At 52.9% G+C, this 24,630-nt stretch overlaps 1 protein-coding gene across 7 annotated transcripts in view; it reads right to left on the minus strand.

The window, feature by feature from the left end:
* The window catches only part of ankef1a (ankyrin repeat and EF-hand domain containing 1a), a 90,492-nt gene that overhangs the window by 21,414 nt on the left and 44,448 nt on the right, over positions 1-24,630 (minus strand). For all 7 annotated transcript variants that reach the window (XM_072506357.1, XM_072506324.1, XM_072506342.1 and 4 more), the window contains 3 exons: positions 13,162-13,285; positions 9,431-10,253; positions 10-236 (listed from right to left, as the gene is read on the minus strand). In XM_072506357.1, coding sequence (XP_072362458.1) covers positions 10-236; positions 9,431-10,253; positions 13,162-13,285 — 1,174 coding nt within the window. The remainder of the gene's footprint in view (positions 1-9; positions 237-9,430; positions 10,254-13,161; positions 13,286-24,630) is intronic.

Consider the following 24,630-nt stretch of genomic DNA (forward strand, 5'->3'; position numbering starts at 1 on the left):
TAGCATTACCTTTATTGTTCTCCATGTCAACACGAGCACCATGTTCAATCAGATACGTTACACAGTCCAACCTGCAGCTTTCAATTGCTCTCATTAACGGTGTGGCTCCATTTATGGAAGTTGCATTAATCAATGCACCATGATCCAGCAACAATTTGACAATGTCCTGCTGTCCTGAATGACAAGCATGGTGAAGGGGTGTCCACAGTAAATTATCGTATGCATTCACATTAGCCCTAGGAATATAAAACATTATAACATAACTGTATTGATTAAGAAGATTAGTTTCTAATGGAACTTTTCACTTTATTTGAATGTGCAATACTTAACGAGAGGCTAATATGCTCTCTTTGAAAAATAAAGTCCGGTTTCGGGCACATTTGGCAGGGTGTTTCACAGTGGGTCGTTTTTTTTGATCTCGGAGTTTCACCCCGTTGAGGCCACACTGAAACCAGCAGCAGGTGTGGCTCCTCACAGATCAGCGTAACCATTTGGAAAGGCTGCCCCGTTCTCTACAGGAACCCCCCCCTCCCTTCACCTCTCCAACCTTTCTGTGACCTCCTCAAACCCCCCTCACCTTCCCTTTCATAGGCATGGCAGCCCGGGACCCGACCCTTGGCAGTGTCAACCTAGCACCCGGGCACCTTGGCACTTCCAGCCTGGCAACCTGGCAGTGCCAACCTGGCACTGCCAGGGTGCCTGCGTGTCAGGGGAGTGCCCTCTCCCCGACACCCGCTGAGGTGCCATCGCTACCAGCCTCCGAGACCCGTTGAGGTGCCATCGCTGGTCCACGCTTGTAGAAACTAGTACAATTCAGCACCCGGTTGAGGCCCCTCAAGCATGGTTGTTGACTTCCGGGCACCCGGTGAATACGACATCGGGATATATGAGCCTAATGGCTCATTTAAATATCATTATCTGGATCATGCTCAATGAGGGCATAATCCAGATTGCGCCGGACGCAGCAAGTCGGATGAATCAAGATCGGCGCAAAGCCTGTTTAGGAGCTCTCCCAGGATTCACTCGTCGCACCTGGCTCCTCGCCAGGCGCAACACGGTGATTGAATCACGCCCATGGTATTCCTGCAAATCTTATATACAATGATGTTCTATCCATTCAAGCACCACAATGCAAAGCCAATCCAGAATTACCTGGCATTAAACTACCAAAATATAACAATCTAAAACAAGTCCCTATCATTAAGTCTTCAAGTTTGAACCTCCCGCTACTTTCTGACAAATTGTAGTTTAAGCGTAACGCCAAAACATTAAATTAGAATAGTAGTCTTCGACTGGGAGACTTCCTGTTTGGCATGGGAACCGTTCAGCCGGAAAATCCAGCAACATCCACTTTTGGGCGCTTCACCTGCAGCGCACAAATAGCCTGTCCTCAAATGGAGAGGTCTGAGGAGCTGCTGGAGCAAGCTAAAATTGCCCAAAGGAGCTGAAGCAGCTATTAGGTTCCTTTTCTTTGAGCAATGTTAAGGCTTGGACCTGCATCTGATGTTGGTAAAGGATGCTTCTTGTTTGGCCCTTGCTAAAATGGCGTTTGCCATGGTCGGTATCAGAAATGTGCATGCAAGGAGTGGACGCCATTTTATACATCTGTAGCACAGAAAGAATACACGTGCTACAGAGCCTATCTTTTGCCCATCGGCTTTTTTCTGCCACATTGACCAGCTATAATGCAGAGCACCTCTGTATCACACCCAGATGGCTGAATGAAGATTATACAGAAGAGGCAATCAAGGATACAGGAAATGATGCACATCAATGCACTTTACTACCTTACTTTCTGAAAACAATTGTCAGCACATATCATTTGCGTGAAGTACCCTTTTGTTCTGTTTAAAGAGATTTTGCTGACTAAAGTTAAAAATATTGACCCAAAAAGAACACGGGCAGGATTCTCCGTCCCGTCGCTCCAGTTTTCTGGTGCGGCACCACCCCGCCAATAGCTGGGTTCTCTGTCTCGCCAGTTGGCCAATGGGGTTTCCCATTGTGGGCAGCCCCATGCTGTTGGGAAATCCCCAGGCGTCGGTGCACTGCCGGCACAACGGAGAATTCCAATAGCGGAAAACCCAATTTTTGCTCCAAATTGATTTCAGCTGATATCAGTCCCAAATTATGTACAAGTAATAAAAATTGAAAATGGTAAGGTCTAATCATCATGGGCAGAGACAAAATAATTCATTAACAAGGGCCGGGATGACTTCCGGGTGCAGCAATGACCAGCTGAGTCGCACGTTTCGGCACCTCCCGTTAAAACGGACTTTTGGGCTCTAAATAGGAGCCCCAACGGCAATTTAAACAAACAAAGAAACAAAGAACAAAGAAATGTACAGCACAGGAACAGGCCCTTCGGCCCTCCAAGCCCGTGCCGACCATACTGCCCGACTAAACTACAATCTTCTACACTTCCTGGGTCCGTATCCTTCTATTCCCATCCTATTCATATATTTGTCAAGATGCCCCTTAAATGTCCCTATCGTCCCTGCCTCCACTACCTCCTCCGGTAGTGAGTTCCAGGCACCCACTACCCTCTGCGTAAAAAACTTGCCTCGTACATCTACTCTAAACTTTGCCCCTCTCACCTTAAACCTATGCCCCCTAGTAATTTAAATGGCCAAAATCACTGTGCGGTAAACTAGAAGGGAATCCCCCCTGGACACACATGGAAAAAGGAGGGGATAGCGGCCGGATTGCAGAAGATCCTCTGGAGCAGCGGCAAGGAAGGGAAGCTTGAAGCAAGATGGCGTCGGAAGGTAGCTGTTTGTTATGGGGCCCGGAGCAACAAGAGTTCCTGCGGCGCTGTGTGGAAGAGCTGAAGGAGTTGAAGAAGGAGGTGTTGGCCCCGATATTACAGGCGATTGAAGGGCTAAAGGAGGAGCAGAGGACCCAGGAGCTGGAGCTTCGGGTCGTGAAGGCAAAGACTGCTGAAAACGAAGATGAAATACAGGGCCTGGTGGTGAAGACAGAGCCACACGAGGCACAGCACAAAAGGTGTGTGGAGAGGTTGGAAGCACTGGAGAATAATTTGAGGAGGAAGAATTTAAGAGTCCTGGGTCTTCCCGAGGACACAGAGGGGGCGGACGTCGGGGCATATGTAAGCACGATGCTTCACTCGCTAATGGGATCGGAGGCCCCGACGGGCCCTTTGGAGGTGGAGGGAGCCTATCGAGTTTTGGCACGAAGGCCAAAGGCTGGAGAAATACCTCGAGCTATAGTGGTGAGGTTTCTCCGCTACAACGACAGAGAGATGGTCCTCAGATGGGCGAAGAAAACTCGGAGTTGTAGGTGGGAGAACGCGGTGATCCGCGTATACCAGGATTGGAGTGCGGAAGTGGCGAGAAGGAGGGCAAGTTTCAATCGGGCTAAGGCGGTGCTTCACAAAAAGAAGGTTCAATTTGGAAAGTTGCAACCGGTGAGACTGTGGGTCACACACCAAGGGAAGCACCACTACTTTGAGACGGCAGAAGAGGCGTGGACATTCATCGTGGACGAGAAGCCGGAATAGTCTGGCGAGAGAAAGAGCTTCTGGGATAAAGTGGTGGGGTGATTATGTGAGGTGAGGAAGGGGAAGGGAAGGGGGGGGGGATGATTTTTCAACTTGTTAATTTTTCAATCCTGTAACTTTTCTCTCTTCACCTCGTTGGGGGGGGGGGGGGGGGGGGGAGTATGAGGAACTGTGGGCGCCGGTGGGAAGGAAAGTGGAAGGAGAAGGGAAATGCGCCATTAGGGGCGGGGCCGAGTGGGAAACGCGGGCTTTGCTCCCGCGCTATGGTAATTGTGGTGGGAACAGGGACGCAGGAAGGAGGGGGCCTCGCACAGTGAGGGGCCGAGGGCAAAGGGGGAAGCCGAGGTCAGCCAGAGTTCGCTGACTTCTGGGAGCAACATGGGGGGGTTCAACTACGCTAGAGGGGGATCTAGCGGGGGGGGGGGGGAGTTAACTGGGTTGCTGCTGCTAAGGAGAAGGGGGAGCTGTTATGGGACGGGTGGTCGAGACGGGGGGGGGGCACCGTCAGTGGGATATACAGGTACGTGGGAACCGGGTGAGGAGCTGGGTTAAAAAAGGGGATGGCTAGTCGGCAAGGGGGGGGGGGGGGTAAAGAGCCCCCCAACCCGGCTGATCACGTGGAACGTGAGAGAGCTAAACGGGCCGATTAAAAGGGCACGGGTACTCGCACACCTAAAGAAATTAAAGGCAGATGTGGTTATGTTGCAGGAGACGCACCTGAAACTGATAGACCAGGTCAGACTACGTAGAGGATGGGTGGGGCAGGTGTTTCATTCGGGTTTGGATACGTAGAATAGGGGGGTGGCTATCTTAGTGGGGAAACGGGTACTGTTTGAGGCAAAGACCATAGTGGCGGATAGTGGGGGTAGATATGTGATGGTGAGTGGCAGATTGCAAGGGGAGGCGGTGGTTCTGGTGAACGTATACGCCCCGAACTGGGATGATGCAAACTTTATGAGGCGTATGTTGGGGCGTATCCCGGACCTGGAGGCGGAAAGGTTGGTAATGGGGGGAGACTTCAATACGGTGCTTGATCCAGGGCTGGACCGGTCGAGGTCCTGGACCGGGAGGAGGCCGGCAGCGGCCAGGGTGCTCAAGGACTTCATGGAGCAGATGGGAGGAGTAGACCCCTGGAGATTTATTAGGCCTAGGAGTAAGGAGTTCTCATTTTTCTCCCATGTTCACAAGGTATAATCACGGATAGACTTTTTTGTTTTGGGAAGGGCACTGATTCCGAAGGTGACAGGGACGGAGTATACGGCCATAGCCATTTTGGACCACGCTCCACATTGGGTAGACCTGGAGGGAGGAGAGGAAAAAGAACAGCACCCACTCTGGAGAATGGATATGGGCTTATTGGCGGATGAGGGGGTATGTCTAAGGGTGAGGGGGTGTATCGAAAGGTACTTGGAGCTTAATGACAATGGAGAGGTTCAGGTGGGAGTGGTCTGGGAGGCGCTGAAGGCGGTGGTCAGAAGGGAACTGATATCCATAAGGGCACATAAAGGGAAGCAAGAGGGTAAAGAAAGGGAGCGATTGTTGAGAGAACTTCTGAGGGTGGACAAGCAATATGCAGAGGCTCCGGAGTAGGGACTGTACAGGGAAAGACAAAGGTTACATGTGGAATTTGACCTGCTGACCACGGGTAAGGCAGAGGCACAGTGGAGGAGGGCACAGGGTGTACAGTATGAGTATGGAGAGAAGGCGGGTCGGCTACTGGCCCACCAATTGAGGAAGAGGGGAGCGGCGAGGGAGATAGGTGGGGTGAGAGATGAGGAGGGAGAGATGGAACGGGGAGCGGAGAGAGTGAACGGGGTGTTCAAGGCATTCTATGAGAGGTTATATAAGGCTCAGCCCCCGGAAGGGAAGGAGGGAATGATGTGTTTCCTGGATCAGCTGGAATTCCCAAAGGTGGAGGAGCAGGAGAGGGCGGGTGGTCCACGAGGATCAAACTGGGTTCGTTAAGGGGAGACAGCTGAACACGAACATACGGAGGCTGCTAGGGGTGATGATGATGCCCCCACCAGAGGGGGAGGCGGAGATAGTGGTGGCGATGGATGCCGAGAAAGCATTTGACAGGGTGGAGTGGGACTACCTGTGGGAAGTGTTGAGGAGATTTGGTTTTGGGGAAGGGTTTATTGGATGGGTACAGCTGCTATATAGCGTCCCGGTGGCAAGTGTGATCACGAACAGGCAGAGGTCTGACTACTTCCGTCTTTATAGAGGGACGAGGCAGGGATGCCCCCTCTCTCCGTTACTGTTTGCATTGGCAATTGAGCCGCTGGCCATAGCACTGAGGGGCTCCAGGAAGTGGAGGGGAGTACTCAGGGGAGGAGAAGAACACTGGGTATCATTGTATGCAGATGATCTATTGCTGTATGTTGCGGACCTAGTGGAGGGGATGCCTGAGATAATGTGGACACTCAGGGGGTTTGGGGAATTTTCGGGGTACAAATTGAATATGGGGAAGAGTGAGTTGTTTGTGGTGCATCCGGGGGAGCAGAGCAGGGGAATAGATGATTTACCGCTGAGGAGGGTAACAAGAGATTTCCGGTACTTAGGGATCCAGATAGCCAGGAACTGGGGAACCCTACATAGGCTTAATTTAACACGATTGGTGGAACAGATGGAGAAGGATTTTAAGAGATGGGACATGGTGTCCCTGTCACTGGTGGGCAGGGTGCAGGCGGTCAAAATGGTAGTCCTCCCGAGATTTCTTTTTGTGTTCCAGTGCCTCCCGGTGATGGTTACGAGAGCTTTTTTCAAAAAAATTGAGAAGAGTGTTATGAGCTTTGTGTGGGCTTGGAAGACCCTGAGAGTGAGGAGGGGGTTTTTGCAGCGTAGCAGGGATAGGGGGGGACTGGCACTGCTGAGCTTAAGTGATTATTATTGGCCCGCCAATATCTCAATGGTGTGTAAGTGGATGAGAGAAGGGGAGGGAGCGGCGTGGAAGAGACTGGAAATGGCGTCCTGTAAAGGAACCAGCCTACAAGCGTTGGCGACGGCGCCGTTGCCGTTCTCCCCGAAGAAATACACCACAAGTCCAGTGGTGGTGGCAACGCTGAAAATTTGGGGGCAGTGGAGACGGCATAAGGGAATGACGGGAGCCTCGGTGCGGTCCCCGATAAGGAATAATCATAGGTTTGTCCCGGGGAGAATAGATGGGGGATTTAGAACATGGCAGAGAGCAGGGATTGTGCAACTGAGGGATCTGTTCCTAGACGGGACGTCTGCGAGTCTGGGAGCGCTGATGGAAAAATATGGGTTGCCCCAGGGGAATGCATTTCGGTATATGCAATTGAGAGCTTTTGTGAGGCAACAGATGAGGGAATTTCCGCAGCTCCCGACGCAGGAGATTCAGGATAGAGTGATTTCGGGGACATGGGTGGGGGAAGGTAGGGTGTCAGATATATACAGGGAAATGAGAGACGAGGGGGAGATCATGGTGGATGAGCTGAAGGGAAAATGGGAAGAAGAGCTGGGGAAAGAGATCGAAGAGGGGCTGTGGGCAGATGCCCTACGCAGGGTAAACTCGTCGTCCTCGTGTGCCAGGCTTAGCCTGATACAATTCAAGGTCTTGCACAGGGCGCACATGACCGTAGCAAGGCTCAGTAAATTTTTCGGGGTAGAGGATAGGTGCGGGAGATGCGCGAGAAGCCCAGCGAACCACACCCACATGTTTTGGTCATGCTCGGCACTGCATGGGTTCTGGGTGGGGGTGGCAAATGTGCTTTCGAAGGTGGTGGGGGTCCGGGTCGAGCCAAGCTGGGGGTTGGCTATATTCGGGGTTGCAGAAGAGCCGGGAATGCAGGAGGCGAGAGCGGCTGATGTTTTGGCCTTTGCGTCCCTAGTAGCCCGGCGAAGGATATTGCTTATGTGGAAGGAAGCTAAACCCCCGGGCGTGGAGGCCTGGATAAACGACATGGTAGGGTTTATAAAACTGGAACGGATAAAGTTCGCACTAAGAGGTTCGGCTCAAGGGTTCACCAGGCGGTGGCAACCGTTCATTGACTACCTCGCAGAACGATAAAGGAACTGGGAAAGTAGCAGCAGCAACCCAGGGGGGGAGGGGGGGGTTCGGGTGGGTCCTCAGGGGAGTTTTTGTATGGATATTTTTACTTGGACATGTATATTGGCTTGTTTGACTTTATTATTTGTGAGAGTTAATATTTTGTTATGGCAGTTGCCATTTAGTTTATATATTATTTTTTTATTTGTTAAAAACGGTCACTATTATTTATATTGTTTTATTGTTGTAAAAGGGAAAAATTTTTGTACTGTTTTGTTCGGCTGAAAAAATTTGAATAAAATATATTTTTAAAAAAAACAAGGGCCGGGATTCTCCTTTCCAGGGACTAAGTCCTCATGCCGGCGGGAAAACCGGCGCCAACGACTCCACCGTCAACGGGCCCCCAAGGTGAAGAATTCTCACCTGTCTCGGGGGCTAGGTGGACGGCAGAGGGGTTGGTGCCGGTCCAGCTGTTGCCTCCGCCGACTTACCTGCCAGGTCCCGCCGTGTGGGGCCATACGTAACCCACTCCGGCGGGACTGGCCAAAAATGGACGGCCGCTCGGCCCATCGGGTCCCGGAGATTTGCCGGGGGGGCCGCTGCCAATGGCCCCCGAGCAGCATGGCGGGAATCCTGCCCCTGCCCGAAAAACGGTGCTGGGGAATACAGCAGGGCGTCGGGGCAGCGGGGTGGGATTCGCGCTGCCCCCCGGGGATTCTCCGAAACGGCGGGGGGTCGGATAATCCCGCCGAAGGTCTTGGTGGGGTCCCTGTATACTTTCCACTACTGGTGGATTGCCCATCTGGGGGAAGCAAAGTTACTCATGCCCTTTGCCCAGCGTAACCTGGTTGGTGATCCCAGCAAAAGAAAATTGAGAAATAAATTTCCCCCTATATCTTCTATTTGACCTAATTCGCTCAATTAATTGTTTTGGAACTGGGCAAATACAGCTGCTTTGACTTCACATGTTGCCCATGAATGCCAGGCATCTGATTACTATGATTCAGGTGGTAAGAAATACAGGATAGTGTATTTTCCCATTATTTATATCTTATATAAATTTATATAGGCTATAGGCCTGCCTATATAGATATGTTGTATAATGTTATAAACAAGTTGCAGACCGCAAATGCAGCATCAGATAACAGTCGATGAAATGTTGTGCAGCCAATTTTATTCACTTGAACCCCCAGCATACCAGCCTAAAGTGTATTCATAGGATTACTGGAACAGATGTAGGCCATTTAGCCCCTTAAGTCTGTTCAGCCACTCAAGGGGCTGGATTTGCTGGTACCCCAGTCACATACTTCTCGGAAATGCACCTTTCATTGGCAGGGATTCTCTCTTCCCACCGCTTATCAATGGGATTTTCCATTGAAGCCACCCCACGCTGTCAGGAAACCCGTGAGCGGGGGTGGGGGCTGCTGCCGGCAGGAACAGAGAATCCCAATAGCCGGAGAATTCCGACCAATCAGTTCATAGCTGGCCTAGCTACACATAACGCATTTTGCCCCATACCCTTTCAGAACTTTGACTAACAAAAATCTATTGATCTCAGATTAAAAATTAACAATTGATCTGGCATTAGTTGTCAATTGTGGCAGAGAGTTCCAAATTACAATGTCCCCTGTGGGAGGAACTGCTTCCTAAATTCACTCTGGTGGCAATATTTTGACTTCTCCCCCCCCCACCACCTAGACTCCTCGACCAGTCAAAATACTTTCCCCAAATTTGCCCTTCTGTTTTCCTTGAAACATGACTTTCAAATCGCCCAAGTTGGCAAATCACCCAAATTTGCAATTTTGCAGAAAAATCAATACAGCATCTCTGAAAACAAAATGCAGCATCTATGAAAATAAATTCCAGATGAACGTAACAATCAGCCAGGAAAGAGTCAGACATACTTTGTTTCCACGAGGTATTTGGCAAGTGTAAAATTTCCATCTGCGCAGGCTGCCATGAGCGGCGTTGTGAAGAATTTGTCATGTATGTTGACCGGTACCCCCTGAAAAAACGCTTTCTTTAAAGATTGCATATCTTCTGCTTTTGCTGCGTAGTTGATGTTTGTATACACTTTTTCCGGTTTTTCCAAGTACCATGCAGAGTCATCCTGCAGGGGATGCTCTGGTGGGTTGTCCCGGCTAAATCTATTTCTATCTGTAAACGTCTTGAAGCTTTCAATCATAAACTCTGGTGGGCCTCCATCTTCACGTCGAATTATATATTGTTCCGGAAGAGTGCAGATTGGTATTGGTATATCTAATTTACCTTTCTTGCCACGTTTGGCCTTCTTCCCCTTTTTCTTCTTTGGCAGGTATGAGGACATAAGATAAACCTTCTCAAGGTATTTGGTACCTTTAAAGAACTCATTGATGTCAATAACTCCTGTACGAGCCTTATCATGGGCAGTCATCAGTGCAGGCATTTCTTCTTCCTGCATCGGCACGTTTTTTTCCATAAGAATTGCGGCAAAGTCCTCCTTTGTCACTGTCCCATCACCCCTGTCCATTGTGGCGAATATATTCCGAAGTGCAAGCTCATGATATAGGGCCCAGTCATACAGCCGGATAGCCCAGGGTGCGTTGGGATTTTTCACATTGGGTTTGTTATATTTGGCGAAGAGACGCTCGGCTTTGCGGAGTTCCTTCGACACAGCTTTGTGACCATTGGCTTTGGCTGCGGCTGCCGGAGTTTTTTGCTGCAGATTCTTCAGCTTGGGGTTGCTCCCTAAGAAAAAATCCAAGGAGTCAAATGAGAAAGGAATTGCAAGCCATGCATGGCAGGAATCTTCACACCTCTTTTTTTTGTGTCATTATTCCTCACCTTTTGGGTCTACCTTCATACTGAATATCAGTAGGGGACATAGTTCTTGACAATCTATTAGCTGATTCAATCAGAAGTATTTTAGAAAATTGCTCAAGATGGCACATATTGAAAACTCGTGGGCACCACAGGGTTTTCTAACCATAACTATCTATATTGCTATCTAAGCTGCTTTATGGTTCACAGGCCTTTCAGATTGGCCTAAAATAGTCCTGTTAATGAGCTCCATGAGTCAACATTCACCTTGCCTGACACGGTAAAGGTTAAAATGGGTCACTTGCTGGTCTGAGATTGCACTGAATATCTACTTCTGAAGGAAACGTTTGCAGAATTATGAGGAAAGAGCCGGCACAGGCCTGATGCGTCAAAATAAAAAAAAATTAGTTCAGGGGATGTAGGCATTGCCGGCTGGGCCAGCATTTATTGCCTATCGCTAATTTCCCTTGAACTGAGTGGTTTGCTTGGCCATTTCAGAGTTTAAGAGTCAACCACATTGCTGTGAGTCTGGAGTCATATGGAGGACAGACCAGGTCAGGTAAGGATGGTAGATTTCCTTCCCTAAAGGACATTAGTGAACCAGATGGAATTTTACACAATCAACAATGGTTATGTGTCACAAAAAGTTGGTTTACAGGTGCAGCAGGTGATTAAGAAGGCAAATGGAATTTTGTCCTTCATTGCTAGAGGGATGGAGTTTAAGATTAGGGAGGTTATGCTGCAATTGTAGAAGGTGTTAAAGTGAGGCCACACCTGGAGTATTGTGTTCAGTTTTGGTCTCCTTACCTGAGAAAGGACGTACTGGCGCTGGAGGGTGTGCAGAGGAGATTCACTAGGTTAATCCCAGAGCTGAAGGGGTTGGATTACGAGGAGAGGTTGAGTAGACTCGGACTGTACTCGTTGAAATTTAGAAGGATGAGGGGGGATCTTATAGAAACATATAAGATTATGAAGGGAATTGATAGGATAGATGCGGGCAGGTTGTTTCCACTGGCGGGTGAAAGCAGAACTAGGGGGCATAGCCTCAAAATAGGGGGAAGTAGAATTAGGGCTGAGTTTGGGAGGAACTTCTTCACCCAAAAGGTTGTGAATCTATGGAATTCCTTGCCCAGTGAAGCAGTTGAGGCTCCTTCATTAAATGTTTTTAAGATAAAGATAGTTTTTTGAAGAATAAAGGGATTAAGGGTTATAGTGTTCGGGCCGGAAAGTGGAGCTGAGTCCACAAAAGATCAGCCATGATCTCATTGAATGGTGGAGCAGGCTCAAGGGGCCAGATGGCCTACTCCTGCTCCTAGCTCTTATGTTCATGGTCACCATTAGACTTTTAATTCCAGATTTTTATTGAAATCAAATTTCACCATCTGGCCTGCTGTGATTTGAACCCAGTTTCCCAGAGCATTACACTAGGTCTCTGGATTACTAATCCAGTGATAATACCACTACGCCAGCACCTCCCTTCGCCTCTTTTTCTGAAGCTACATTCTTACCTGACAGCAACTTTGAAGTTGTATAATTAACATTTAAGAGCCTGGTATCCATGTTGTCACAGGGACATGCGGAGAGCAGCCAGAAGAGGCCAAACTAAGTAATATGTTTTAGGGCTTAGGAGGATGGCTTGGGATCTGGGAAGAGCAAGAGAGCTCCTCTGCATGCCAGAAATTTTCCTGAGCTTCCCAGCTCTCACTACACTGGGATCCCTCTGAGCCAGCCCTCTGTCAATTTACTGTGTGCCAGGGGCTATTTCATAAACATAGACATAGAACATACAGTGCAGAAGGAGGCCATTCAGCCCATCGAGTCTGCAGCGACCCACTTAAGCCCTCACTTCCACCCTATCCCCCTAATCTTTTTCGACACTAAGGGCAATTTAGCATGGCCAATCCACCTAACCCGCACGTCTTTCCTTGGGTCTCGAGTGGTAGCTGCATCCCAATTCCGGTTCCTGCAACTGGCTGTCTTGAAATTGTCAGGATCTGGAAGGCTCGGCCAGAAAGGGAAGTGGAATAGTAATTTCCAAAAGGGAAACTTGATAAATACTGGAAAGAGGGAAAGAGCGGGGAAATGTGTGGTTAATTAGATAGCTCATTCAAAGCAGGTACAATAGGCCGAATGGTCTCCTTCTGTATCATTTCTACGATGACTCATTCCACCATTTCTTTGGGGAGATTTCTGATATTAAAATGAGGTTGGACAGGCTTCGTGATCTTGCAGGCTTCCATGTTTGCTGCACTTTCCTTCCATATTATAAGGGCCTTTTGCCTGAAGCAGACAGGTGATTGACGAGGAGCCAGGCTCCATTCATCAGTTACAATGCCACAGCACGGGCGGGGGGGTGGGGTGCAGACTTATGGGTCTTCTGCGAGCCATTGGGCCCACTCCCAGTGCATCAAAAAGTTAAAACCACCCCTCATGAGAGCAGAAGATTCCGCGTGAAGCACTGCCTTGGCTGAAGGCACTGCCTTGCCTAGGGCAACACGGTAGCATTGTGGATGGCACAATTGCTTCTCAGCTCCAGGGTCCCAGGTTCGATTCCGGCTTGGGTCACTGTCTGTGCGGAGTTTGCACATCCTCCCCGTGTGTGCGTGGGTTTCCTCCGGGTGCTCCGGTTTCCTCCCACAGTCCAAAGATGTGCAGGTTAGGTGGATTGGCCATGATAAATTGCCCTTAGTGTTGGGTGGGGTTACTGGGGATCGGGTGGAGGTGTTGACCTTGAGTAGGGTGCTCTTTCCAAGAGCCGGTGCAGTCTCGATGGGCCGAATGGCCTCCTTCTGCACTGTAAATTCTATGTTAAAAAAAAAGAACTTTCTAACCATACCTCTTTGTGCCAAAAACTTGGCAGCATCAACAAAGCCTCCCAGTGCTGCCTGATGCAACGCTGTGTTTCCATCCATATTAATAACATTAATGTCACAATCATGAGCAACTAAGGCTCGAATAACCTGAAAGAAAGACACACGTGTCAGCAAACAGCAATCTCATTTTCGTTCCTACTCTTCGCTTTTCTTTATTTTGAATTATTTTCATCATTAATGCATTTTTTGTGATGGCAGTATGGAATATTATTACAAATACAGGTTCAAACAGGGCTTTCCATCTAGACCGTCTTGTTGAGGAATTGTCCTGGGGTTTTCACACTTGCGCAAATCATTTGACCCGGAAAAGGGTAACATCAATCAAGATGGGCAACAAGGTTGGCATTTCTCATCCATTGCTGGATGCTCTGCTTGCAATGCTTTAATGTAACTTAAGTGCAGTTCAGAAGGCATTTCAGAGCACAGCAGAGATTAGCAGTAAGTCAAAGATTTCCATACCAAATACATCCCCCAAAATTTCTAACCTTCCTTTTCATTCTTTTTGTGATGATCTTAACCATCTATCCTTTTAATGCACCTCACTGGCCAGTGGAAATATTCTGTTACTATCCAGTTTATCATAGATATTTGTAAGTTTGAAAAACCCTCTCAGTTCTATTGAAAAGATCTTGAACTTGCCAAGCCTCTTATCATAATGTTGACCCTCAATCGGGCAGCACGGTAGCATAGTGGTTAGCACAATTCCTTCACCGCTCCAGGGTCCCAGGTTCGATTCCCGGCTTGGGTCACTGTCTGTGCAGAATCTGCACGTTCTCTCCGTGTCTGCATGGGTTTCCTCCGGGTGCTCCGATTTCCTCCGACAGTCCAAAGATGTGCAGGTTAGGTGGATTGGCCATGCTAAATTGCCCTTAGTGTTAAAAAAGGTTGGGTGGGGTTACGAGGAGGGTGGGTGTGTGGGCTTGGGTAGGGTGCACTTTCCAAGGGCTGGTACAGACTCGATGGGCCGAATGGCCTCCTTCTGCACTGTAAATTCTATGAAATCTTGTTGACATCCCAGTGAATCTAACTGCAGCGTCTTCCATTTCTTAAATACACCCTACAATGTGGCAATCAAAACTGTGCACATCACATCACTCAATGAAGCAGAGTTCCAGAAAATCACAGAATCCCAACAGTGCAGAAGGAGGCCATTCAGCCCATCAAGTCTGCACCGACCTTCTGAAAGAGCACCCTACCCATGATCACTCCCCCACTCTATCCCCACAACCCAATAACCGCTCCTAGCCTTTTTGAACACGAAGGGGCAATTTAGCATGGCCAATCCACCTAACCTGCACAACTTTGGACTATGGGAGGAAACCGGAGCACCCAGAGGAAACCCATACAGGCACGGGGAGAAAGTGCAAACTCTACACAGTCACCCAATGCAGTAATTGAACTCGGGTCCCTGGTGCTATCAGGCAGCAGTGCTAACCACTGCACCATTGTGCCGCCCAGTTAAGAGACATTTAAAAAGGGAAGCAGATAGTTGCTCGAGGAAAGAAGTATCTATGAGCATGGGGAGCTAGTAGGATTGTATAGTTAGACTCTGTGGTTCAAGGGAAGAATGTCATTAACAGGAACCAAAGGGCTGGGCTGCTGCGCTACAGCATTGTGGCAATGCAGCAGCATGTAGTGCAAATTACATTCAACCCCCTGGGAAGTTCAGTGGTGCTACCAAAATTAAGATAGCATTTATTACAAAGCATAGAAGAAAGTATGGCGTTGAAAAGAAACCTAATTGGGCTGGATTCTGCAGTCAGCCATCCAGTGGCATTCATTGCTGACCTCAAAGGGAAGTTTTGTAAGGGCCACGAAGAATCCAGCATGAGTTTTAAGGATACAAAGTAATAACATTTATTTACAATAACATATATATATAACAGCAGCAGCAACTTCCCTTGCTGCACACTCCTTCCTCTTGCTTCCAAACTGGCCAGCTTTATTTATACATGGAGTTTACTAATGGTTTCTCCGCCCCCCTCATTGGGGAAGCACATACACCCACAGGATTGTGGGATTGTCATTAGTCCCCAGCCAATGGTAAGCAGGCAGGTTATAACATCCCTCCCCCCCCAAAGTCCAAGGAATCCACCGAAGACCCTGGCGAAGGAGGGCGTCGAACTTGTTTGGCCGCAGGCCGGACGCCATTTGCACGCGGCGCTGGATCAGGCGGCGTGTAACGAGGCGGAGACCGGCGCTTCCGTGATGAACGGCGCAACGGTTGTACATCCACTGCCCGTGGGCCCGAGGATTCCCCCTCTGATGCGTCCTGTGTCTCCATCTCGGAGTCAGAGTCTGCTGCCTCCGTCATGTCAGCGTCTCTATCTCCATTCGGTTCTGTAACGACCTGCGCAGGCTTCGAGTGAGGCACCAGTGGAAGATTGTGAGGACTACCTTCCCTTGTCTCTGGTCTCTGTGGCTGTAGAAATGAGCTCCGGGGGCGGTGAATCTTTTGAGGGGATAGTCTTCTGGACCGAACGTGGTCTACATGTTTGCGCTGGAGACGACCCTGGGCTTGCACTTGGTAAGATATAGGGCCCGTTTGGTGAAAGATTACGCCAGGAACCCACTGGGCACCACCAGCAAAATTCCGAACGAACACTGGGTCACCGGGCGCAAACTGCCGAATCGGCCGATGCCGAGAAAATCCCTGTCCCTGCCGTTCTTGTGTGCGGCGTACTTTTGCGGCAATGTCCGGGAAAACCATACTAAGGCGGGTGCGAAGTCTCCGGCCCATTAGGAGTTCTGCGGGAGCTACCCCAGTCACCGCATGGGGGGGTGATCCTATACGTAAACAAAAAGCGAGCCAGTCTCGTGTCCATTGATCCGGAAGACTGCCTCTTTTGAATGTCTGCACTCTGCTAACCCATTTGAAGCCGGGTGGTAAGGGGCAGTGCGGATATGGCGTATGCCGTTCATCTTCATGAACCTCGCAAACTCCTCACTCGTGAATGGAGTGCCGTTATCTGTGACCAGCACCTCGGGGAGGCCAGGCGTACTAAAGGACAAACGCATCTTTTCAATTGTTGCGCAGGACGTTGTCCCCGGCATCTTATGCACCTCTAGCCATTTAGACTGGGCGTCAATTAATAGAAGGAACATGGATCCTTGAAAAGGGCCTGCAAAATCTGCATGCAAGCGTGCCCAAGGCCGCCCTGGCCATTCCCAGTGATGTAGGGGCGCGGCCGGCGGAAGCTTCTGATGCTCCTGGCAAATGGTCAGTTTTGGGCCACCTTCTCAATGTCGGTGTCGAGGCCTGGCCACCAGACATAACTCCGGGCCAACATTTTCATTTTGGTCACACCTGGATGCCCATTCTGCAAGTCTCTTAGTATCAGCTCCTGGCCTTTTTCCGGCACAATCACACGCGTCCCCCACAAGAGGATGCCGTCTTCAACGCTGAATTCCGACAGCTTGGAGGAAAATGCCCGCAACTCACCTGGGAGCTGTCTATGCTGTCCACCATACAGGACTATGTGCCGAACCTTTGACAGGACTGGCTCCGTCTGGGTCCACTCACGGATCTGTGATGCCGTGACAGGCAAGGTGTCCATAAAATATAGGGTTGCAACCACCTCACCGGTCGTGGGAGTCGACATGGGGCCGTCGATAAAGGCAATCGGCTCAGTGCGTCGGCATTTGCTATCTGCGTTCCTGGTTTGTGCTCCAGAGAATATTCGTATGCAGCAAGCAACAAAGCCCAGCGCTGGATCCGTGCGGAAGCAATGGGCGGTATTGGCTTATCCTCTCTGAAAATTCCCAGCAGAGGCTTATGATCAGTCACGATAGTGAAATGGCGGCCGTACACATACTGGTGGAAGCGTTTCACCACAAAAACCACTGCCAGGCCCTCCTTCTCGATCTGTGCGTACTTTTTCTCCGCTGCAGTCAATGTGCGGGAGGCGAAAGCTATCGGCCGCTTGGCCCCATTCTCCATCTTGTGGGACAGGACGGCCCCAATACCATACGGGGATGCATCACATGTGACGAGCAAAGGCTTTCAGGATCATAGTGGGTTAGTAACCCAGACGACGACAGTTGTTGCTTTACCCGCCGGAAAGCGGTTTCTTGCGGCTGACCCCAAACCCAGGTGTGATTTTTCTTTAGCAGTAGGTGCAAAGGGGCCAGCGTAGTTGCCAGATTGGGGAGGAACTTCCCATAATAGTTTACGAGACCGAGAAAAGAACGAAGATGCGAAGTGTCAGTCAGGGTGGGGGCCTGTTGAATCGCACGCACCTTCTCTGCGACGGGGTGCAAACCTTCGCGGTCCACCCGATAACCTAGGTAGACTACTTCCTTAGCCTGAAATACGCACTTTGTGCGACGTAAACGGACTCCAGCCTCCGAAAGGCGTCTAAGGACAGCCTCCAGATTTTACAAATGTTCCTGCTCCAACGTCCCTGTAATCAAAACGTCATCTAAGTAGACAGCGACACGTGGTAAACCTCTCAAAATGCCCGCCATAACACGTTGAAAAATTGCGCTGGCAAAGTGCAACCGTGTATATTCATACAGGCCCCGGTGTGTATTAATCGTTACATATGGTCGGGATGCAGGGTCCAGCTCCAACTGCAGGTAGGCGTGACTCGTACCTAATTTTGTGAATGACAGTCCACCTGCAAGCTTCGCGTAGAGATCCTCTATGCGAGGCATTGGATATCGGTCGAGTCGGGAAGCCGTATTCAGTGCAAGTTTATAGTCGCCACACAAGCGAACTGTGGCATCTGGCTTCATTACAGGTACAATTGGTGCTGCCCAGTCAGCAAAACGGACGGGCCTGATAATACCCAAACTCTCCAAACGAGTGAGCTCCCCTTCTACCTTCTCGAGCAAGGTGTAAGGCACCGGGCGCGCCCGGAAATAGCGCGGCATGGCTCCTGGTTCGACTTGGATACGGGCTACGGCCTTTTATTTTCCCCAAACCTGGCTGGAATATATCTGGGTATCATCCTAGCACCTCAGTCAACCCTCCAGAAACTGTTTGGAGGATGTGCTGCCATTGCAACCACAAATGGCGCAACCAGTCCCGACCCAACAGGCTGGGCCCATGGCCACGCACTACGATAAGTGGGAAACGCCCCTCCTGGCGTCCATAAACAACAGGGGTCATTGTAGTTCCTGCAATGTCCAGTGGTTCCCCCGTGTAGGTGGCCAACCTGGCCTATGAGTCGGTTAATGTAAGGGTCTGTATACCCTGCTTGATGCGGTCGAATGTCCTCTGGGCGATCACGGAGACCGCTGCGCCGGTGTCCAATTCCATCTCAAGCGGGTGACCATTGACCCGTACTGTCACCTTAATGGGGGCCACACAGGGAACTGCCACACAATGCAGCTGCAGGCAGTCGTCCTCCGTCTCCACGTCCTCAGGAGTAGTCGCCGCAGGTTCATCCACATGGAAGGTACGACCCCTGGGCTGGTCCCAGTTTCGGTCGGAATGATGGCGCCTCTGGCGCCCCCAGGACCGGCGTCCGCGACGGGGACATGGCTCCTCATCCATTGGTTCTGGAGAAGGCTCCTCTCGGGGAGGAATGTCCGACGGCCTCTGGCGTCGGTCCGGACGTCGCCTCGCCCAAGGGTACCTTGGAGTGCAGGGGGACGTTTTCGGACGGAAGGGTTTGCGCCCCAAGGCATGCACTTCCATTCCCTGTAGCTCCTGCACTCCTCGTTCTGCGCTCTCTCGGGACAATACTATTTGAATGGCCTGTTGAAAAGTCAATGTTGGCTCAGCTAACAACTTTCTCTGGGTGGCCGCGTTGTTAATACCGCAAACCAAACGGTCGCGTAACATTTCTGACAAGGTCTCACCATAGTCACAGTACTCCGCAATCCTGCGTAGCCCGGATAGAAAATCGGCAAGGGATTCTCCAGGGGTCCTCTCAGCGGTATTAAACCGGTAACGCTGGACTATCGTGGACGGGGTTGGGTTAAAATGTTGCCCCACTATATTCACAAGTTCATCAAACGTTTTGGTGTCCGGCGCAGCTGGGTACGTAAGTCTCCTAATCACCCCTAACGTATGCGGGCCGCAGGCAGTGAACAATACGACCTCCTGGCGCTCGTTTTCGGTGATATTGTTTGCCCGGAAATAGTAACGCATCCGTTGTGCGTACTTGTTCCAGCTTTCCAGCGCAGCATCAAAAACATCCAAACGTCCGTACAGAGGCATGGTATAATAGAAAACAGCTTCCAACCTGTATCCAACAAAAACCCAGGGAGGTGGCTTCAGCAGTGTAGACAGCTATTCACTTTAACCCTCGTCGCCAGTTTTGTAATGCCAAAATGGCATTCTCCGGCACCCCTGCTATTCTCAGGCCCAGTTCACGCCGTCGCCGTTCACACCTGCTATTTAAAGTCGTCAGCCAGTCGTGCTGGCTGACGCTGCGCAGGGAGGAGGTGAGCGGATTGTTCCGCAGCGCCTGGAGACCGGGTCGGCTTACCCGAGAAGGCTGCGGCCAAAGGCGGGGTGCGGGAGAGTGTGCAGGTAGGGGGGGGGGTGGGAGAGTGTGCAGGTGGGAGGGGGGGTGTGGGAGAGTGTGCAGGTGGGAGGGGGGGTGTGGGAGAGTGTGCAGGTGGGAGGGGGGTGTGTGGGAGAGTGTGCAGGTGGGAGGGGGTGTGTGGGAGAGTGTGCAGGTGGGAGGGGGGTGAGGGAGAGTGTGGATGGTATCGTTCATCCGCGGATGCCACATGTCAGCCGCCCTGATATGGCAGGACGGTGACAAGGACACGGCCGCAGGTTGCGTGTGGCTGATGGGCACAGGCGAGTGGCACACTGGTGAGGAGGATGGTGTGAACTGACCGTTGGGCGCAGACAGTGACCAGGTGTTAGGCTTGCTGCGTGTCTGCAGCGCGACCAGGCCACCAGGACACACAGGTATCCCATGCAACCCGGCTGGCGAGGTGTGGAAGAACCTTGGTGTAACATGTTGTTTCTCTGCCCCCCACCACCCTCCTGCAGGTCACCATGCCAACCAGACAGCGATGTTCACTGCCGTGGTTGGAGCCGCAGTTCTGGAGTTTGCCATCCGGCAGCGTAGAGTCGGACGGCCCACAGTGGCTGCAGATGCAGCGATCGCCGGTGCAGCAGAGGGGATGGCCGCGGAGTGGCCCGTCGTCGCCGCGCAGGCCGCAGGCCCTCAGGACCCGAATGTACAGGGGGATGCCGAGGGGAACATTGACCGCCAGACGGCGAGGAATGCAGAGGAAGTGCTTGGGGGGGAGCAGGAGGAGCAGGTGGAGCACGAGGATCCACTGATGGTGGTGCCAGGGCGCCACAGGCGTCCAGCAAGGCCGAGGGTGTACCGTGACAGAATGTCGTTCGAGGCCCTACCGGACATCACATGCAGGAGGAGACTACGGTTCAGCAGGGAGACGGTCGCACATATATGCCACCTCGTGGCGCACCTCGCACCATGTGGAATGGGAGGAGGACACGCGATACCAGTCTCCGTCAAGATGACGGTGGCCCTAAACCTTTATGCGACTGGATCCTTCCCGGCGCCGAGCGGGGACCTATCCGGGATATCACAGGCATCTATCCACAGGTGCATCAGGGCCGTCACCGACGCCTTGTACGCCATCGCGGACAGGTCCATAAAATTCCCTGAGGACCGAGCACAGCAGGAAGCACGGGCACGTGGATTTGCCAAGGTGGCCGGCATACCGATGGTCCAGGGTGTCAATGATGATGTGCACGTCCCCATGCGCCCACCTGCAGACAGCAGGGAGGTGTTCATGAACAGAAAGGGCGCATACTCCATGAACATTCAGGTGGTGTGCGACCCCCACATGAAGATCATGCACTTGTGTGCAAAGTACCCCGGCAGTGTGCATGACGTCTACATTCTGGCACAGTCGTTCATCCCCGCAATGTTCGATGGGTGCCCCCCCCGGCTGAGGGGCTGGTTGCTGGGCGACAAGGGCTATCCATTGAGGTCATGGCTGTTGACGCCAGTACGGAGGCCTCACAACAACGCGGAGAGCCTATATAACGAGGCACATGCAGCAACCAGGGGTGTGGTGGAGCGGTGCTTCGGGCTGCTGAAGATGCGCTTCAGATGCCTGGACCGATCAGGAGGGGCCCTGCAGTACCGGCCTGACAGGGTCGGTCGCATGGTTGTGGTCTGCTGTGCGCTGCACAACATTGCCATGCAGAGGGGAGATGACCTGGTGGAGGAGCCGGAGGGAGGACCCGACGGCACCGGAGCCAACGCATGCGAGGGGGATGGGGAAGAGGAGGATGCGGAGGAGGAGGATGGTGGGGTGCATCAGGGTGGGGGGAGGGGCGGAGGACACAGACACTGCCCGGCTGCTTGTTACGTCCAGGAGGCTGCGCGACGGCACCGCCGCAGGCACACGATGCGTTGGTGGCCGCACGGTTCACGCACTGTTGGGGTGGGATTCGCTGAACACTGCCACTTGCACCATCACTCCTGTACACGGGCACCACACAGCACCCCCACCCCCCGCACCGCGTTCACGACAACAATTCCACATCACCTTACCACTGCGGCACTACGGGATTGCACAACATTGATGATTGGGTAAGCGGGTGTGAACAGTGCCATGTTGAATGATGACAGCCCGCTCTGCGATGAGCTGTGAGCTCAGATTCGCCAGCCGACGTCTGACTCATGGCTATAGCTGAACCATGCACTCCGGTGGTCACAGCCTTCATGACGGATATTTCACCACATGCCCGTGGGGTGGCTGGCGTCGGTGTTCCGAGGACAACGGTGTCCGATTATGGGAGGCGGGGGGGAAACGGTCAGCACATCCGGAACAGACCTTGAACGGCTCGTATACCACTACGCCAATCGGGCACCCTCCCGAGCCCCCTGGCACCGGACATAGCACACAGTCTTACAAGTCAAATTTAACAGTGCGTTTATTCGTGTGGTTAACATAGGTGCCCTACCCACTACATCTAGACTGTGCCCTGCACCCGTGCCAACTTCATACGTGCCTAACGACTTTGCCTTACGGGCCCTACCACTATGTCTAGGTGTGTTCCCAGATGGTACAGCAGGAGTGGAGGTGGACTGCTGAGAATCACGCCCTTCGACATGGCTCCCCGTCGGCACACGTTTCCTGGGGCGGCCCGGCTTCGATGGGCCAGGCTGCTCGGCGGGCGTGCTGGATGGCGTGGTGCCACCCTGACCTGCCCGCTCCACACCAGATGCGCCAGGGACGGAACGGGGGGAGGCTGAGTGTACCGGGGCGTCCCTTGATGGAGCTACCGGGATGGGCCCCAGAACCTCTTCCTCCCTCAGGGAGCCCGGTGGCCCCCGGGCCTCACTGTGGGATGGAGATGCGCTCGGAGACATGCCCCGTCGCACCCCCGACACCTGGCGCTGCCAGTCCTGGAGGCCTGCAGCGGTATCGACCACGGTCCGAATGTTCGCCGAGACGGAGCCAGGGAGTGCCATATTCCTGCCAAGGTCTGTGCGATCTCGACCTGTGAGTGCGCGACGCCATCCATCACGTGCGCCAGGCGGTCAATGCTCTCCGCGACCGTCTGCTGGGACAGTGCCATCGCTTGCTGGGACCGGGCCATGGCATGGTGAGACTCAGCCAGGGTCCGGAGAGCGGCGGCAATGTCGTGTTGGCTCTGGCGCATGGCTGCCTGTGAGCGGGCAGCCCTCTCCTGGGCCATGGATGACGCGTGCATGGTAAGCCCAACACCTTGCAGAACCTGACCCATGGCCAAAACCCCTTCACCCATTGCCTCCACCGCGGACGCCCCCCGCGCGGTGTCGGCCTGGGTGGCTGCGATGAGCGGCCTGCTCCTGGACGCGGATAGACTCCTCCAGCTGCGTGTGCAGGTCCTGGAAAATGGCCCTCATCCCGTTATTCAGTCCATGGGTGTCCACATGCATCGGTTGTCCAGGTGGGTCAATTACATCCAGGAACCTGGGAACAGTCTGGGTGGCAGCTGGTTGCTGGGCCTGGGCTGCCCTCCGACCGTCCAGCCCCTCGGCTGCTCCAAACTCCACCTGCTGTACCGGCTCAGCTGTGGGGTGCGCACCAGACCGTGACCCGGGAGCCTCATCACTTATATGCCCAACCAAGGTGAGTGTCTCTGCGATGGTGAACGGTGTGGGAGACAGCAGTGCCGCAAGCTCGAGGTCATCATCCGTCAGGAAGTCTGGTGTGTACTGGTCCCCCTCATGGCCTGGCGCAAGCTCCATGCGGGCCATGTCGTCTTGACCTCCAGTTCGATCCAGCGGGTGTGTGGCCGTCATGTGGGCTTCGGCATGACTGTCCACCCTGTGCCCCTCACTAATGTCTCTCTCGGTGGTCTGAGCGTCCCGGTCCTGCGTCCCAGACTGAGAGGTCTGCCCTCCTGTCCGACCGACTGCCAACCTCTGCCGTGCGTCCCTGGGTGCCGTTGCGGTTGGCGATGTTGCGCTGCTTCCTGGGCGAGACGTCGCTGAAGGTTTGGCGGGTGGCCCTGGGGAACATAAAAGATTTGGGGTTCGTTAGACATGGTGGCCCGGGTGTATGGTGGTGGTGGGTGCACAGTGTGAGGGGGGAGGGGATCGGGGGTGCAATGGCCAGAGTGTGAGGGGGGATGGGATCTGGGGTGCAGTGGCCAGAGTGTGAGGGGGGATGGGATCTGGGGTGCAGTGGCCAGAGTGTGAGGGGGGATGGGATCGAGGGTGCAGTGGCCAGAGTGTGAGGGGGGATGGGATCTAGGGTGCAGTGGCCAGAGTGTGAGGGGGGCGATGACGGGTTGGGGGTGGAGAGGACATGCAGGGTTCTCTCACTTGCTTCTGCGCCTCTGACCTGGCATGGCGCGACCTCCCGGGTGGCGGATCCCCCATCGAGGTCCAGGGCCCTCTGCTGGTGAACGGTTAGGGGGTGCAGGACCGGAGAACCCCCTCCCGTTCTCATGCGCTCCCGCTGGTTGTGCGCTGTCTTGTCCTGGGGAAGGGTTGGATAAAGCATCACCATTAGGCAGGTATCATCAGGGCATGCAGATATAGACAACATTGTTGCTGGTTCAGCAGACAGCACGCCATGGCTTCGCTCCAGGGGGGGTCCCGGGGCTCATGTGGGTCGAGTAGGCAGTTGGGCACCGTGACCCCCCCAAACCCTCCTGACCCTCCCAACATCGCCCCTGATGCCCCAGTCCCCCCCAACACTCACAACCGCCCCTGGTCCCCCCCCAGCACCGCCCCTGATGCCCCAATCCCACCCAACACTCCCAACCCCCCCCCCATCCCCCCCCACCCCACTCCCCCCACCGTGCCGTGGGGAGTGGGGGCCCAGGGGGCACCCTCATGGCACTTACCCTGGCAGCCCGGGTGAGGTCGTGCAGCTTCTTGCGGCACTGCTCCCCCGTCCGGGGGGTCTGCCCCACAGCACTGACTGCAGTGCCCACCTCCCGCCAGCTGCGCCTCACCGCGCTGGATGGCTGGCGATGCCCA

This window comes from Scyliorhinus torazame, chromosome 1 (genome assembly GCF_047496885.1).
Source record: "Scyliorhinus torazame isolate Kashiwa2021f chromosome 1, sScyTor2.1, whole genome shotgun sequence".
NCBI classification, from domain to species: domain Eukaryota; kingdom Metazoa; phylum Chordata; class Chondrichthyes; order Carcharhiniformes; family Scyliorhinidae; genus Scyliorhinus; species Scyliorhinus torazame.